We start from the raw sequence: 15,710 nt of genomic DNA, 5'->3' as shown, positions 1-15,710 counted from the left end.
ACAACCTATTCAGAAGGATACCATGGTCGATGGTATCGAAAACCACTGAGAGGTCCAGGAGAATCAACAGGGTCGCAGTCTCCCTGTCCCTCTCGCAGCAGAGGTCATCCCACAGGGTGAACAAGGCAGCTTCCATTCCAAAACCAGGCCTGAAGCCTGATTGAAATGGATCTAGATAATCCGTTTCATTCCAGAGTGCCTGGAGCTGTCCTGCACCCACCCACTCAGGCACCTTGCCCAGGAAGGGGATGTTGGCCACTGGCCTATAATTGTTAACATCCTCCAGTTTAACACTTCCCCCCCATTCCACTTCCCCCAATCTAAATTGCTCCCTCTGCTGTTGATCATCCCACAAGTTGGGGGGATGCAGGCACCTATGCAGAGCAAAGAGAAGCTTGGGAGGCATAATTTTGATCAGGAAAAAGGCTCAGGGGATTTATCCCTCCCTCCCCCAACTGCCACTGCAGTGATCCAGTTTTGCCTCTCCCACCAGGTCCTGCAGCTGCCATGATAGGCTCTCCCATGTCACATCTAGTTTGTCCCTCAAGAGACAGATTTGAATCTTTAAACTTCCGATCACCACTAGATAATTTGCACTTTGGAAAATTGTTTCAGTAAATTCACAGGTCTCTAGTTATTTAAGAACAAGACACAATTTCCCACAGATCACATATGAATCTTTTGAAAGACCATGTTCTCCCATACGAGCCTGCCCGGGTTCTAGGGTCTTTGGGGGAAGCGCTTATCTTGGTCCCACCATCATCAGAGGCACATTTGGTGGGGACAGGAGAAATGGTCTTCTTGACAGGGCCAGCCCAAAACGTTTTGCTGCCTGAGGCAAAGCAGCAAATGGCACCTCATCCACCAACCCAAGTCAAAGTGCATAGTATCCAAAGACAGCCAAGATATTTTGGCAAATGAGGCAGAAAATCCCATAAGCATTTCTCCCCATCCCTGGCAGTACAAATACAATAAAAATTAAATAAATAACAATTTGCTGCCCTTTTATAACACCCAAAACCTGCTGCCTGAGGCAACTCCCTCACTCTGCCTTATGGTAGGGCCAGCCCTGCTTCTCGATGGCCACTTCGAGGCACTCAAACTCTCTTGCCAAGGGAGGCTAAGCTGGCTGTCTCTCTGTTGTCCTTTCACTGGAGACAAAGACATTTTTATTCAGACAGGCTGTTGGTATTTAAGCTGGGTTGCTGTTGAAGGGGGTTTTCATTGCTGGAGTTGTTGATTTATTGGTATTTTTTAATTGTGGTTTAATCTGTTTTTAATATTTTAATTGTATGTCTGTTTTTATTTGAATTTTTCTTCCCACCCACCCCAACCAAAGTTCCTTCTTAACATAAAAACTGCAGTCTTAAGCTGCTCAGCAAAATTCAGACACCAAGCAACACCATGGATACGAAGCTTAACTATGTCTTGATGTGATGGCAAAATTGACAAACCATGGCTTGAAACTGGCATGCACATGAGAACCAAAAAAATATGGTTCCAAGTGGGTTCGCAAACCACAATTGGTTCTAACTATGGCTTGGCGTTATGTCCAAACTGACACACCATAGTTAAGGCTGTTATTCTGCCTCTAAAGGCTGCTGTACCACGGAGAGAGGAGTGAATTGATAAAACTGAGTGCTGGGAGGATGGCCAATGAAAGCAGACAAGCAGCTGTAAACCATGGTTTGCCTGTTTTATGTTTGGAAGCTCAAAACATGGTGTGGGAGATTGGCATGGTGTCTGAATGGAGCAAATAGATTGATAGTTACTAAATAAAGTAATGACAGATGCGCATGCGTTCAGTTTTAAGAGATTATAAATGGAACTTTGCTTCAAATTTTAAAATGAATACAAAATTCGTTTTAAAACAGGCCATTTTTTGGTTAAAAGAGTCTTACTATAACTAAAAATTCAAAGACAACAAAAACAACATGATAAATTTTAAAAACTAGATTTAAATCTATTATTCATTTATTAAATCATCCATTCCTACAGTGTCTTCTTCTCACCAGCCTTTGAATCAGGCTCTCATCCCTTTAAATAAATAAATATCTTCTATTTTCAATTTCCCTTACTTTACTTGCGTGTAGTGCTTACTTTAGAAAAGGTAAGCCTACATACCGAGGCTCTGTCTGCTTGTTCTATGTGACGCATCTAGCTGCTGTATGTGCAATCATCATCATCATTAATCCTATTGGATGCAGCCGCTCACCACATATCGGGAGTTAATGCAAGCAAGCGTTTCCAGCCCTTTTCCTGCAGTTACCAAGTGCCCAAAATCTGAGGGAAAAGTCATCAACAGTCTTGATATGGGGCGATTTCAAGGCGTTAAAAGCAATACTGTCTGAAAGGCATCTCTATGGACATACGTCTGGCATTGATTCCAGCCGTTTCAAAACTCTTCAGTCATATCAGTTTCCAGTCCAGTTCCACTGTATTTTGCTTTCTCCTTCCCCACAATCTTGCAAGTAAAACCAGCAGACACCCTCATGGGTGGGGGAGAATGCTAATACATTCTCCTGTCAAGGACTAGGAAAACAACATCCAAGTCAGTGCACCTACAACATTTTGGAAACTCGGAAGGCTGCCGTAGCAACAGGCAGGGTCTGTTTGTGTTTACATTTTCGTTACCAGAGTTGCCTTGTGCTTTTCATTCCTGGCTTGCCTTTATTTATACTTGTTATTTGCAACATTGGAGCTCTTCTGTATGTTGCCTTAGTCCTGCCTCTGTTAGTAGCTTGTGGAGGCTCTTCCAGACCAAAGACCTGGCACTGAGAAGATGAAACAAACACAGCTGTTTCTGTGTCACTCCTGCTGTTATCTGGCTGGCTTCTCCAGATTGGTCTGGGAAAGCACAGAGCAGAACCTGGTGCAGGTGGAGACAAATAGCTCTGAGGCCAAAGGCAGTGCATGAAAATAGTTATTAATTAAATCCCCATTGACAGCAGCAGCAGTGGCTGGCGAACCCAAGGGCATGCGAGGCAATCCTTTCTCTCCCCGCCCCCCTTCTTCACGTTTCTTTTGCTCCAAAAGCTTCCTCAATGCAGCACTGAACAGGGATTGTGAGCCTTGTGGGCAAGTTCGGATTTATTCCTAAGGGCCAAGCAAGACCCGGCAGGGCAGACATGTGCATAAAATGCATGTGCCTGCCTTGTTCACATATGAAGTTTGTGCTGCTCTGCCAGCGCTTAAAGTCAGAGGCCCGCTCTTCTCCCACTGCATAAGTAGCTCGGATGGCTTTTTAAAAGAAGTAATAGACAAATTCATGGAGACTGCTTATTCAATGGCCAAATCTGAAGGCAGCTTCCAACAGTATAAAACAAAATAAAAAACAGCAGACGAACAAATGACAACCAAGAATCAGCAAGAGCAACTGCGACACAAGGACACAGGGCCCACTTAGCAGCCATATCCCTTATGGAAGAAGTAGGTTTGCTATTCTCACTGAAAAGCCACAAGACGAGAGCAGCTCCGAACCTCATTCCACAGCCTCGGAGCAATCGCAGTAAAGGTCCTGCTGCTCTCCTTGTAGGGTGGCCACTTACACATCTGCAAAAGAAGAGAGGAAATGCATCATCAAAAAGAGAGGACAAGAGAGGGCACCAATCTGCATAACATTTGCATACGCTAATTTATATGTACAGATGCAAATTTAGAAATAGTGCTGTGCCGAAACACCACCTGCGCTTTCACCACCTCTTTGTTTCTGTGCAAAAGACGGTGTCGTTTTTCTGCCTCTTTCGTTGGGGTGTTGAGAATTTCTCCGACATTTCTCAGTGCGCAGGGCTTGAGCGCTTGCCTTACTGGAAGGGGGTGGTGGAGGGGCTCCTGTGTGCACTTCCTTTCCCCATTCCCTCCCCACCCCCCGTTCTGTCCTCCCAGTCTCTCTGGCTGCTTGAGCTTCTCGGAAAGCCCCCTGGAGGTCTTAGCCAGGACGCCCCCCTGTGGGGCTTTGCAGCGCTGCTGCCTACTGAGTGCCTGAAAGCCAAGAGGGGCATTTTTTAAATTTTGCTTTATTGATATTAGAAGTCAGAAGAGGAAGAGGAGGAGGAAGAAGAAATCCTCGCTCAGCTTTCAGGCACACCGGAGGCGGCAGCATTGCAAAGCCCCATGGGAGGAGGTCCTGGCTAAGCCTTCCGGGGGGCTTTCCGAGAAGCTCAAGCAGCTGGAGAGATGTGAGGACAGAAGGGAGACGGGGTGGGGGGATAGTAAAGGAAAGAGTACACGCACTCTGCCACCTCCTCACAGTAATGTAAGCACTGAACCCTGAGATATTGCATAGAAATTCTCACCTTTCCACAATTTTCGGGTGTACTTTCTTTTCACCCCTCCCCTTCAACAAATGGTCAAAAAGAAATACATTAAAAAATTCAGCACGGTGCTACTTAGAAATAATTGCTATGATCACCATAGTGACGACTGACCAGGTGACCTGTGTGCCTGCTGCTCAGTCCACTGTCCAGGTACTCACTGCGGATGGGCAATTTCAGGGCTCCCGCTTGCTCTCCCTCCTTATAGTTTTTTTGACTTCAAACAGGGTTTGGATTGGACAGCAAATTAAATAGAGGACTGTCCCCTGATAGCGCTCCAAAATAGAGGACTGTCCTCTGTACAGTAGGACACTTGGTCACCTTATAGCCTCACCAGATGTGGGCACATGGAGGAAGGATCACCCTACAGAGCCTAATGGGTGGCTGGGTGCATCCAGGGAGAAGCAGTCTCTGAAGTGTGCAAGGTACTCAAGGATGTGCATCTGTCATTCTCAATGTACATGTTTGATGCAGGAAGGAACCCTAGTGAAGGACCCTCAACAAATACTTGCCATGCAAAGTGTGGAGCTGCTCATTCTGAGGTGCACCACTTGGACTGGTGTGCAGCTTTTACCACCACCACCCCCCCTTCGGTTTGGAGGAAGGAAGAAACATGGAAGTCGGTTCAATACCAAGTTCATTCCTTCCTAGGGTCTCCTTCAACTCAGCATAGATACCCAGATTGACAGAAAGAGTGGTACAGGTATGAGATTTAGAAAAGAGAGGAACTTGGGGATGCGCTGACATATACTATACATCAGGGGTGGGCAATGTTCAGGGGGCCACATGGCCCGCCCGAGGCATCACCAATGGTGGGGCAGCAGCAAGGGGGGAAATGGCTCCTTTTAACAGTGACAAGCTGCTGCCATTCACCACCAAATTTGGGTGGGGCTGTGGTGGCAGCTGGAGAAAGGGGCTATTTTGCTTTTTAAAAAAACCTTTTTGCTGCCTTTTCGAAGGAGCCTTTCTTTCCTGTTGGTGCATTAGCAGCAGCAGCAGGGCAAAAGGGGGCAGCAAAAAGGGCTAGAGGGACGGGTGGGCTCGTGTTGCCCACCCATACTTTACATTCTTTGTCAGCAGAGTTGAGCTTGCACACAAGCCTGAAACTCTCACAACAGTTCTCACCCCAACAAGGCCTTAAAACCTCATTAGAAACATTGTTTTTCTCCAGAAAAGCATTTAATTTCTGCCCTCTTGGCTGTTTTCCACTGCTCCCTCTGTGGAGAGCTTTTCATACTTTGACCTGTGAACTGACTTCTAAATCACTGTAAATGATTTCTGCAAGACTGATGTACAGCACTTTCTATAAAAACCATTCCACCGATGTGCAAACAGATCAAGGTGGAAAAAGGGAACTTAAAGGTAACCAAGCAAGGTGGTAAATTGAAAGAAATCCTTTATGTAAAAGAGTGAAGTTTTTTTTCCTCTTGAGAAAAAAAAGCTTGTGTCAAAGCCAGGATGTTCAGTCTAAAAGGGATGAATAGTTCACAATTCATATATAAGTATCTATCCACTTGGGCAAACATTTACATGTCAATAAATGAAATTCAGGCATTGGATTTATCATATGTATTTTCAAACCTCCAATGACTTTATATTTAAATTACTAATAATGACGAACATACTACTTTGGGCACAACGGTATGTCTTTAGTCAATGCTGCTGTTTGATATAAATATAGTTGGAAACCATGACCGTTTCAATGTGGGAACATTGAGAGTCTAAGCTAAGCTATTTGATAGCATTTGACTTTCCACATTGCTAATGAATATATTGCTACACAGAAGACAACACCACCAAAATTCAAAGCACAAAAAGAGATATTCTTGTAAGTATATCATCATAAGAGTCATCGTGAGCCACTGCCTTGAAGATTTCACCCTTTCTTCTTCTCTTTCAAACGCGCGAGAAGCTTCTGATTTCAAACTAACCAGAATTCCCAGTGATGTCCAAATTTGGGGAACTATGGTTTACTTAAACTATAGTTAGAGAGAACAAGCCAGGAATAAACTGTGGTTTCAAATCCTGGCTTGTTCTCACTAACCATAGTTGAAATAAACCACCATTCCTCAAATTGGGATGTCATGGGAGGTGCAGTTAGTTTAAAATCAAAAGCAGTCACTTTCCATCGCCTTATGGGCATGAAAGACAAGGAGGGAAAGGGGAATGTACATTGTTCCAGGAGTCATTCTGGGGTCATGGATGGTGGATGCTAGCTGGTAGCTACCAGGAAAACTGCGGTGTGTATGTGTGACCCAAAGCAGAACAAGAGGTAATTCAGTGGAGAACCTTCAGCCCAGCTTTAGTTTTACCTAGTTGATATTATTGTTTATATTCTTAATTTTATTTCATTTTAATCTTTTTCCTAGGTGCATCAAGGTGAGGCTTGTGCAATTGCCCTGCCTTATTCATGGAATTTCACAGAGGGAAGCACTCCACCTTCTTCCACCCTTTTTCTTTCTACAGAAAAGATGTAGAGGAGGAAAAGACAGAAGAGCTGCACAATATATTTTGTTTGGTAGCGTCAGGAGCCATCTGTCCGGAAGCTCCCCATCTCAGTCTGCTTGTATTCCTCTATACCAGGAGTGGGCAAATTGTGGCCCTCAAGATGTTTTGGCCTACAACTCCCATGATCCCTCACATTGGCTATGCTGGCTAGGGCAGATGGGAGTTGTAGGCCAAAACGTCTGGAGGGCCACAAGTTGCCCACCCCTGCTCTATACCTTGTTCTTCCTAATCTTTGCCTTCATTTTCCCTTCCCTAACAGCTAGAGTTCTTGAAGACCAGCCTTCCATTGCTGGGATTCCCAAAGTTGCCCTGTCCCTTGGGGTGAGTAACATATTGTCAAGGCCAGGGAAAGCATTCCTCCTCCTGCTCACATAACACGCCCCCCCCACACTCTGCTCTCAGCTTCTTCTGCCAACTGCTGTCTGCCCCCTGCCACTCTCTCCTTCCTCCTACACACAACTGCTCCTGTGCCCACCTGCCACCATCTAGTTTATTTCTCCTAATCTGCTCCGGCCCCCTGGGGCACATGCTGCAAGCTGACACCCTGAAGTCGGTAGGGTGGCAGACAGTGCCTGCCTCAGCCCACTGCTACCCCCTGCTCTGTCTCTCCTAATCTTCCCCTTAGTGTGTCCATACTGGAAGGTCAAGCCCTGCTCTATCTGTCTTGACACTCTGTGTCTCAAGCTGTGCCTATCTTTGGCAGGGTTTGCGCTGTTATACCTGGCCTGCTGCAAACATTTCTGTGCATAATCTCTAGCCCCTTTGATGCCCCCACTGTAGTGCCTGCTGCCCTCGTCCCCTGTGCCTGCTGCTTCTCTGCCCTGTCGTCTTCAGCTCATAACCCTCCTGTGATTTCCCGCTGCTTCTCCCACCGTTTAACATAAGAACGTAAGAGGAGCCCTGCTGGATCAGACCAAGGGTCCATCTAGTCCAGCATTCTGTTCACACCCTGTGGTCATATACTACCCCCAACTTCAGTGCACCCCTTTGTCGCCACATGGCCCTTGACACTCCTCGCCTTCCTGGTATCTACTCAAATCCGTCTGATCATTGTATAGTCAGTCAGATTTGTCTACATAATATCATCAAGAGCAAATGAAGCTTATGGGCAGTGCCCTTTCTATGAATATTTCTTTTGGCCTCAGTGCTGTTGTCATCATGCAGCCAAATCTGATTGGCTGCATGATGACCTCGCTGTTGCTAGGAGGTAGAAACCAATTTTAAAAAATGGCACTGAAGCAACAGCCCAATCGGTGCTGCTACATCCGTGAACTGGCACAAAAATGGTGGTGGTTGTAAAGGCTTACAGGTCACCCGCCCCCTCCTGTGAGTCATTCCCTTTTCATACTGACATACAAACCCAGAGTTTGCAAATTTGATGCAGCAGAACTAGTGGAAACAGACAAAAATGAGTGTGGCGGCCTTATCAGGGAGGAGTGCTAAAATATTTAAGGATATAACCCAAGATTCCACCAGTTGTAGCATTTCTTATATGAGATGGGAGCCTGAGGGGATTCCTTGCTACACTGTTCAAAACTGTGCATCTTCTGTTTTACTCCTTCCTTCTCAGGCCCTGCAAAACCAAGTCATGCCCTCCTGTGGAAAAACCAGCAGCTGAGCTAAAATTAGTTCTCAGAAAATCCTTTCCATTCAGAGTTTCCAGAGAACCAGGAACTCAGAACAGAAGATATAAAGACACAGAGATTATTGTGCCAGTTCCTCAAGATTCTCATGGTGGGCTCCATTATGATGAGTTAATGTGCCTGACAAGCGCTGGAATCAAAAGTAAAAAGGTACCACAGAATCATACTTTACAAGAGTAGAAAAACAGGCTCTGTGCACCTGCAGCTAGGGAATGGGTTTCAAATACTATGATGAAAATGGCATTATGAAATAAAAATCTGCATCAAAAATCATTTTCTTTCTTTCTTTCTTTCTTTCTTTCTTTCTTTCTTTCTTTCATTCTATTTATATCCCTCCCTTCATAAAAAAAAGAAAAATTCCCAGGGCGTGTTTATGTGTTTGTGGTGCAGTTTGTTTTCACTTCCTCCTCCTCCCTCAGTCTTGGATTTGAAATTTTTGTTTCTCACCAGGGGTGGGGGGAGACATTGTATCCTGGCTACTGTTGGGTGGCTGGGTTGGGGAGACACAAGTATAGAAAAAGATGCCGGAGACTACTAGTTCCAATATGGAATGACTGGGATCTGGTGATTCTAGTTTCCTGCCATTCTCTTACCATAATAAAAGTATATGCTAAAGTGGCCATGTATGCATCACCCCAAAGAAGAAATGAATTACCCCTGAAAAGTTTTTTTTATGCAAACTGATTTGCATATACTGCTGGCATTGTATAAATGCAAATCTAGGGATAATTATTATAATCTAACTAGAAATATAATTTCATACCAGGGAAAACTGTGACCAGGTGACTGAGCTGTGTGCCTGTGTGTTCAGTCTGCTGTTCAAGTGCTAACTGTGGATGGGCAATTTCAGGGCCCCTGCTCCCCCAGCTTCTTGTGATTTATTTATCTTTAAACCAAACTCGGACAGGACAGTCCTCCAAACAGAGGACACCTTCAATTAGAGGTCAATCCCCTGGGAGCCCTTCAAACAGAGGACTCTCCTCTGTGAAAGCAGACACACGGCCACCCTAATCTAGGAGCCAAAGTCTACCATCAGGGATTGGATCTAACAATGTATGTTGAGCCTATTTGGGTTTTACACACTCCAAAGATTTCATGGTACCCCTACTCTTTCTGCTCCAGTGTTGCTGGACTCAGAAGGAGAAGAATCCTCCAAAATGGCCTATTTCAGGATGGAGGGGGGTGGGGAAGATGCTCAAGCTTGCTCAGAAATAATATTGTATTTAGCCAGTTGAAGAATTTCCAAGGTAGAAACCCCTGGACCAGATGAAGCTCCTTACTACACTAGGAGTTCCCAAATTTTACTCAGCAGAATCTTATTCAGCATCTACTGGGAGCTGTTCTCCTCATACAGTGTAATAGTAGGTCAATTTTCTAACCCATATGTGACTGTACAGATTTTTAAAAATATATTTTGAGAAAGAAACTTAAAGTGTGATGGCATAGTGTTTAACAGCACAGTTCACAAGCCTATATAGTACAAGGATGGGGAATGTGTGGCCCTCCAGATGTTGGACTGCAACTCCCATCATCCCTCACCATTGGCTATGTTGGTTACAGCTGATGGGAGCTGCAGTCCAACATCATCTGGAGGCCACAACTTCCCCATCCATGCTATTATAGATCTTGGATAACTGCACTGGATATTAGTGAAGCAAGGCTTCCACACTGGACTTCTACCCGTTTGCAGCATACATGAATCCTGAGGAATGAACTGCATGTAAGGGGCAATTCTGCGGTGTTCTTCCTGACCTTCTGCTTGTTTTTAAACAAAAAAATCAGCCATCGCAGGCTGAAATCAATCAGGAGCTGAGCTAAGGACTGGCAGAGAGAGCTAATTCCCCATTTCCCCTCCTTTTGTTTGTGTGCTCAGAATCACCCCCACCTGTTACCCAATCATAAAGGGAAAAAAGATACTTTCCCATGCTGAAGGGAAAAGGATACAGCGCCCTTGTATCGTTTATACATTGGGCGGGTGGGGGAGGAGATAACTGCTGGGGGGATCTGAGTGGACAAATGGCAGGAGGGAAAAGGGTTAAACAGATCCCCCCTGACCCCCTGGTGATCTTTGGCTCCTGATTGCAGCTCTGTGCAGCTGCTTTTGAAGTCACAGAAATGCCCGTCGCATGCAGTTTGGCCATCACTACACATGGTCTTACCAGGGCTTAGTCCATACCACGTATCTCATTTAACTTAAGAACCTGCATTCTCAAGTAATACAGCCCAGACAGAAGTCTACCATCTCAGGGAGAACTAGCCCATTCTAGTTACTAACCTTAACAGGACATATGGGAACTCCCTCTGGATTACTCCATTGATAGCTGTTTGAATCACAAGCAAATGTACTAAAAGCACATCTACCTATCTTCCAAACAAAAAAGGCATCCAGAGAAGGAAAGAAGTTTTGCCTAGGGTGATTCAGCTTGAACTGTGTGTGTGTGTGTGTGTGTGTGTGTGTGAGAGAGAGAGAGAGAGAGAGAGAGAATGTATTTATGTATGTACTGGGGATGGGGGAACAGACATTTCTGCCTGTTCATAATCTACTAGCTTCTTTAAAAAGATATTTTTAGGCCTACATGTCAGACATAACACTAACTGTTGTTTTTAACAGGTCATTATGAAAAAAGGAGGCATGACTTCAATTTGCCCTCATCAAAGCAATGCCAATTACTGTAAAATGGTTTAAGTCGGTTTTCTTCGCTAGCAAAAAAGAGGGGAGGAATTCAGCTTCTAATGAAAATGGCAGGCAAGTTGTCAAAATGAACGCCTAGGTTACTAGCAAATGATAACGATAACCCCTACAGAAAAAGTTTGTGTACCCTTACAATTAAGAACAAATACTCTTCCCACATTTACCTTCATGCTCTCCATCCTCCCCACCTTCATTGCCTCTCCGGGATCAAATGTGGGATTGTAAATATCTAAGGGCAAGGCCTGCCTTTTGTTGTTACCCTAGTACCTTTCACTCTTATAGTGCTAAAATTGATTGTTCATTTCCTCCTACAAGGCTCATACAACTGCTATATTGCTATGCTATACCATGGAAAAGAAAGCACTGCTAAACAGACGGGGACAAAAAGGCACACGATAATAATTAGTAAATTATATCAAAGCAAGGCCATTTTTGCCCTTTCAAAACATGAGAAACAGAAAACCTGTCCTCAGCTTTTAAAAGTCTGAATTTCAAGAAGATATTTATTGTCCTTGCTACTTAAAAGAACATTTGTACTACTTAAAAAGACATATCTTGTTACCTTTGCTTCCACTCCATTTCCGGGCCCAATTCGAAGTGCTGGTGTTAAGCTTTAAGGCCCTAAACAGCATGGGGCCAGTTACCTGAAGGATCATCTTTTCCATAAATACCTGCCCAGAGCCTATGATCATCTTCAGAGGCCCTTTTCTAGGTAGCCTCACTGAATGAGGTTAGGCAGCTACTAAGTAGAGCGCCTTTTCAGTGGTGGTGGCCCAGATGTAAAATGCCCTCCCCAGAATGGCTCGCCTAGTGCCTACATTGTGGTTTTTTGGGTGCCAGGCAAGCTTCTCCCAGGCTTTATTTTCCTAGACTTTTCAGTTTTCAAAACACTTCGGGTACTATTGTTTCTGGGTTGATTTTGATGCTGTTTTAACTTGTTTTTAATTTTATGTTAATGTATTTTTTATATTTCTGTATATTGTCGAGAGAAACTATTGTTAATGGGCAATATAAAAATGGGGGAGGGGGAAGGTTTGTGCATGGGCTGGCTTACTGAACAATTCAAGCACTGCTGGATGGCACATTACAGTTGGTGCACTACAAGTCTGAGACTGTAACAATAAGAAGCAATGGCATCAGCATTACTACAAGAGGGACAATGGTCTACTAGGAACATGTTTCTAGAGCCTCCTCACATCATGGAATCTAGAGAGCTGGTCATGTGTTTGCCTGGAACTTGATTTACCAATTAAAATTGTATGGCAAACCTCCTCTAATCCCATCAACAGTTCTTACTGAGAACTCAACACATAGAATTCTGTGTGTTCCCTAATAAAGATCATATGCGCCCGATCTCGTCTGATCTCGGAAGCTAAGCAAGGTCAGCCCTGGTTTGTACTTGGGAGACTGCCTGGGAATCAGGCTTCCTGCATTGAGCAGGGGGTTGGACTTGATGGTCTTGTAGGCCCCTTCCAACCCTATGATTCTATGTCTATGTGCCATGATATGTGTTTACAAGCCTGGGGGTTCTGTGAATATATGTGACTTCAGAAGGAGAAGTATAACAGCTAATATGTTCCTCCATGTGCTTGGTAAGATAACTTGGCTGGAAGAAGTCCTTGATGTAACCAAAGTTGGGTTGCTTAAGTAGAAAGACCAACCCTAGTCATAGCAGCAATGCCCTCATCTCCGTGTTGACTTTCTGAAATTTCAGAACATTTATACCAGTCACAAAGTCATGTAGAGGTATCTGAGATTGTCTACATGGCTTTCCCTCCCCCTTGAGTTGAAACACTAATAAAGCAGCAATACCCAAACAATTTCGTTAGCTTAACATTTGGACCTGCTATGGCTCCTTTACTTTAGTAAAAGTAAAAATGTTATGCATCACATTTTTCATCTGTTTGATATGTTTAAGACATCAGCTTTTCTTTTCTCTGAATGTTTACCCCCAAACAAATAAACAAGCAAACAAATCAAGAGGCTCTCATTCTCCAGAAAAAGTGTGTGTTTTCCTCTCATTTTCCCTGATAGGGTTCATAATTAAAGACATGGGGTGATGTGGCCTGCACATCTAATTGCAGCGTATGATCAAGGACTGCCAGCGCTAAGCTGAATGCATTACTGTGGTATCTAATTATCACATTGATTGACAGTAAGATTTTCTCTCCCTTCTTTGCAGAGGTGAAGGCACATCTGACAGATTACAGCTTTGCTTTGAAGTCAGATGCATATATACAGAATCAAAGATTGAGGACTTCCCAAATGCATTTCAGTGTGGCTTATCCCTGTCAGCCATTTCCCTTCTTTATTTACTACAGCTTGCTTTGAAGTGGCACAGCATATTCTATACTGCTGGGGCATATTAGTAAGAGATGATATGCCTGTGGGTAGTTGGAAAACTAGAGAGAAGAAGTTCTGTATTGTTCAAACGTATTTTATGAATTTCAGATACATCTGATTAATGGTTTATATATGAAACTGAATAGATGGTGTTCTGGGAGCTGAAAGTGTGACCTTCTTGTATAGACTTTGTTGTTGAAACAGACTTCCCTGAGTGTTTTATTTTGTGTTTGATTCCTTAGAGCACAGCTAAGCTTACAAGAAATCAAGGGTAAAACTACCAATAACATAATGCCTTTATAGAAATCTATGGTATGATCACACTTGGAATATTGTGTATAGTTCTGGTCACTGCACCTCAAAAAGGATGTTGCAGAACTGGAAAAGGTGTAGAAGAGAGCAACCAAAACTATGAAGAAGCTGGAAAAAGGTTACAATGTTTGGGGCTGTTTAGCTTAGAAAAAAGGTGAGTAAAGGGGAACATGATACAGCTGTATAGGATTCTGCATGGTGTGGAGAACTCAGGGTCATCTAATGAAGCTGAAATGTGGAAAATTCAGGAGAGATAAAGGAAGTACTTTTGCACACAGCACATTGTTAAACTATGCAATTAACTTCCACAAGATGTAGTGATGGCTGCTAAATTGGATGGCTTAAAAAGGGGATGAGACAAATGCATGGAGGATAAGGCTATGGCTACTAGTCACGATGGCTCCGTAGTACCTCCAGTATTGGAGGCAGTATGCCTATGAACACCAGTTGCTGGAGAACATGAGCAGGAGGCTGCCATTGTCCTCCTGACCTGCTTGTGGGCTTCCAATAGGCAGCCAGTTGGCCACTGTGGGAACAGAATGCTGGACTCAGTAGGCCTTTAGTCTGATCCAGTATGGTTCTTCTTAGGATCTAATGATAGCTGGTGGGAGCAGGGGCTGATCACTTGCATCAAAAAGCACATCAAAAAGTTGTATGCACTTCTCATAACACTGTGTTTCTGTCGCCATTGAGTTTTGTGGAGGCAAAAGATTGGGTGGGAATGGCCTTTTGGGTTCAATCCAGTGATTCTATGGCAAAAGAGCTCTTCAAGTTGTTGATATTCTAAACTTTCAATGGTAAAGGAGAATGGACTAGTTCACTTTAGGTCAAGCAGCTACATGAGAAGACTTGAAACAATATGTTATCATTTTGTTATGTACCATTTCCTTCTAAACCATCAGGAACAAATTTAATTTTTATTGGATTTGTCAAGCTGATAGGAGAATTTGTGTGGGGGAGTGTTTAGCCATGTGAACACATCTGGTCAAGATCTTCACCTTACTTGATCGACGACTTCAGAAGCATACAATAAATGCTGAAGCCAAAAGTTTTCTTTGCTTCATAGGCTACCACAGCTGGAACTCTTTGTGGACTGATACATCCAATTCTTCTGCGAAGACCATTATGTTGTTTAGCATTTTATAAGGCATTTACATCTTTTTAATTCACCCCAGTGAACGGAGTTTTTAAACCTCCATATGGAAGAGTTTTCATTATAACTACTGTTGGATACCAGATGAGAATACTAAACTGATGGATGGGGGGCAGGGTGATGTTGCCCTGTAAAATTTATTCTGAAATCCTGCATATTTTGTGATGCTTGCCTAATTGTATTCATCTTTAGATACGTTTTTCCCTGAAGTCTTGGAAAAGGTTCTTCTTGTTTATGGAAAAAAAAAAAAAAAAACTATCTGTGGAAATAGCTGGCTCCTCTCACTTAAGTGTGTGTGCAATTTGTCACAAAATGGGAAAGGGTCAGTTAATGAGAACTCCAAATTCACAGCCATTCTTCCAGCACGGGGGTGCCCTCCAGATGTTTTGGCCTACAACTCCCATAACCCCTTACCATTGGTCAGGCTGGCTAGGGCTTATGGGAGTTGCAAGCCAAAACATCTGGAGGGCACCAGGTTGTCTACCTCTGTTCCAGGATATGTTAGTCAAGTCTGTAGCTAATGTGGCAAACACATGGTGTTTTTTTGGAGTGTTAATTGATGCTTGACTTGCTAGCTGTCATATGTCAAATCAAAGTGTCAAATCAAATACAGATTTGTGGTGCAAGTTTCAGCCACTCATGATGGGCAATGAGCAAGGATCCACAGAATGCGACTGCAGACAGATAACTCCAGTTTAGCCTCACTGCCACTTTCAGCATCTCCCTATACCTTGACTCCTAAATCT

The 15,710-nt window shown here is 43.8% G+C and overlaps 1 protein-coding gene across 3 annotated transcripts in view; it reads left to right on the top strand.

Moving 5' to 3' along the window:
* The window catches only part of LOC146358989 (uncharacterized), a 48,955-nt gene extending 35,258 nt beyond the window's left edge, over positions 1-13,697 (top strand). For 2 of the 3 annotated variants that reach the window (XR_014787160.1, XM_084830525.1), the window contains 2 exons: positions 7,081-7,142; positions 8,392-8,729. Coding sequence is in view for 2 of the 3 variants with exons in the window: in XM_084830525.1 (XP_084686651.1) it covers positions 7,081-7,142; positions 8,392-8,644 (315 nt within the window). In the remaining variant the exon portion in view is untranslated. Of the gene's footprint in view, positions 1-7,080; positions 7,143-8,391; positions 8,730-11,075; positions 11,211-13,338 lie in introns of those variants that run through there. The other variant, XM_084830515.1, reaches the window with a different exon arrangement.
* Positions 13,698-15,710: the final 2,013 nt, after the last annotated feature.

The sequence above is a fragment of the Heloderma suspectum genome, chromosome 1 (genome assembly GCF_057233095.1).
Source record: "Heloderma suspectum isolate Gila_16-S chromosome 1, 16-S_ref, whole genome shotgun sequence".
Taxonomy (NCBI): Eukaryota; Metazoa; Chordata; class Lepidosauria; order Squamata; family Helodermatidae; genus Heloderma; species Heloderma suspectum.
This window is presented reverse-complemented; position numbering and strand designations above follow the sequence as displayed.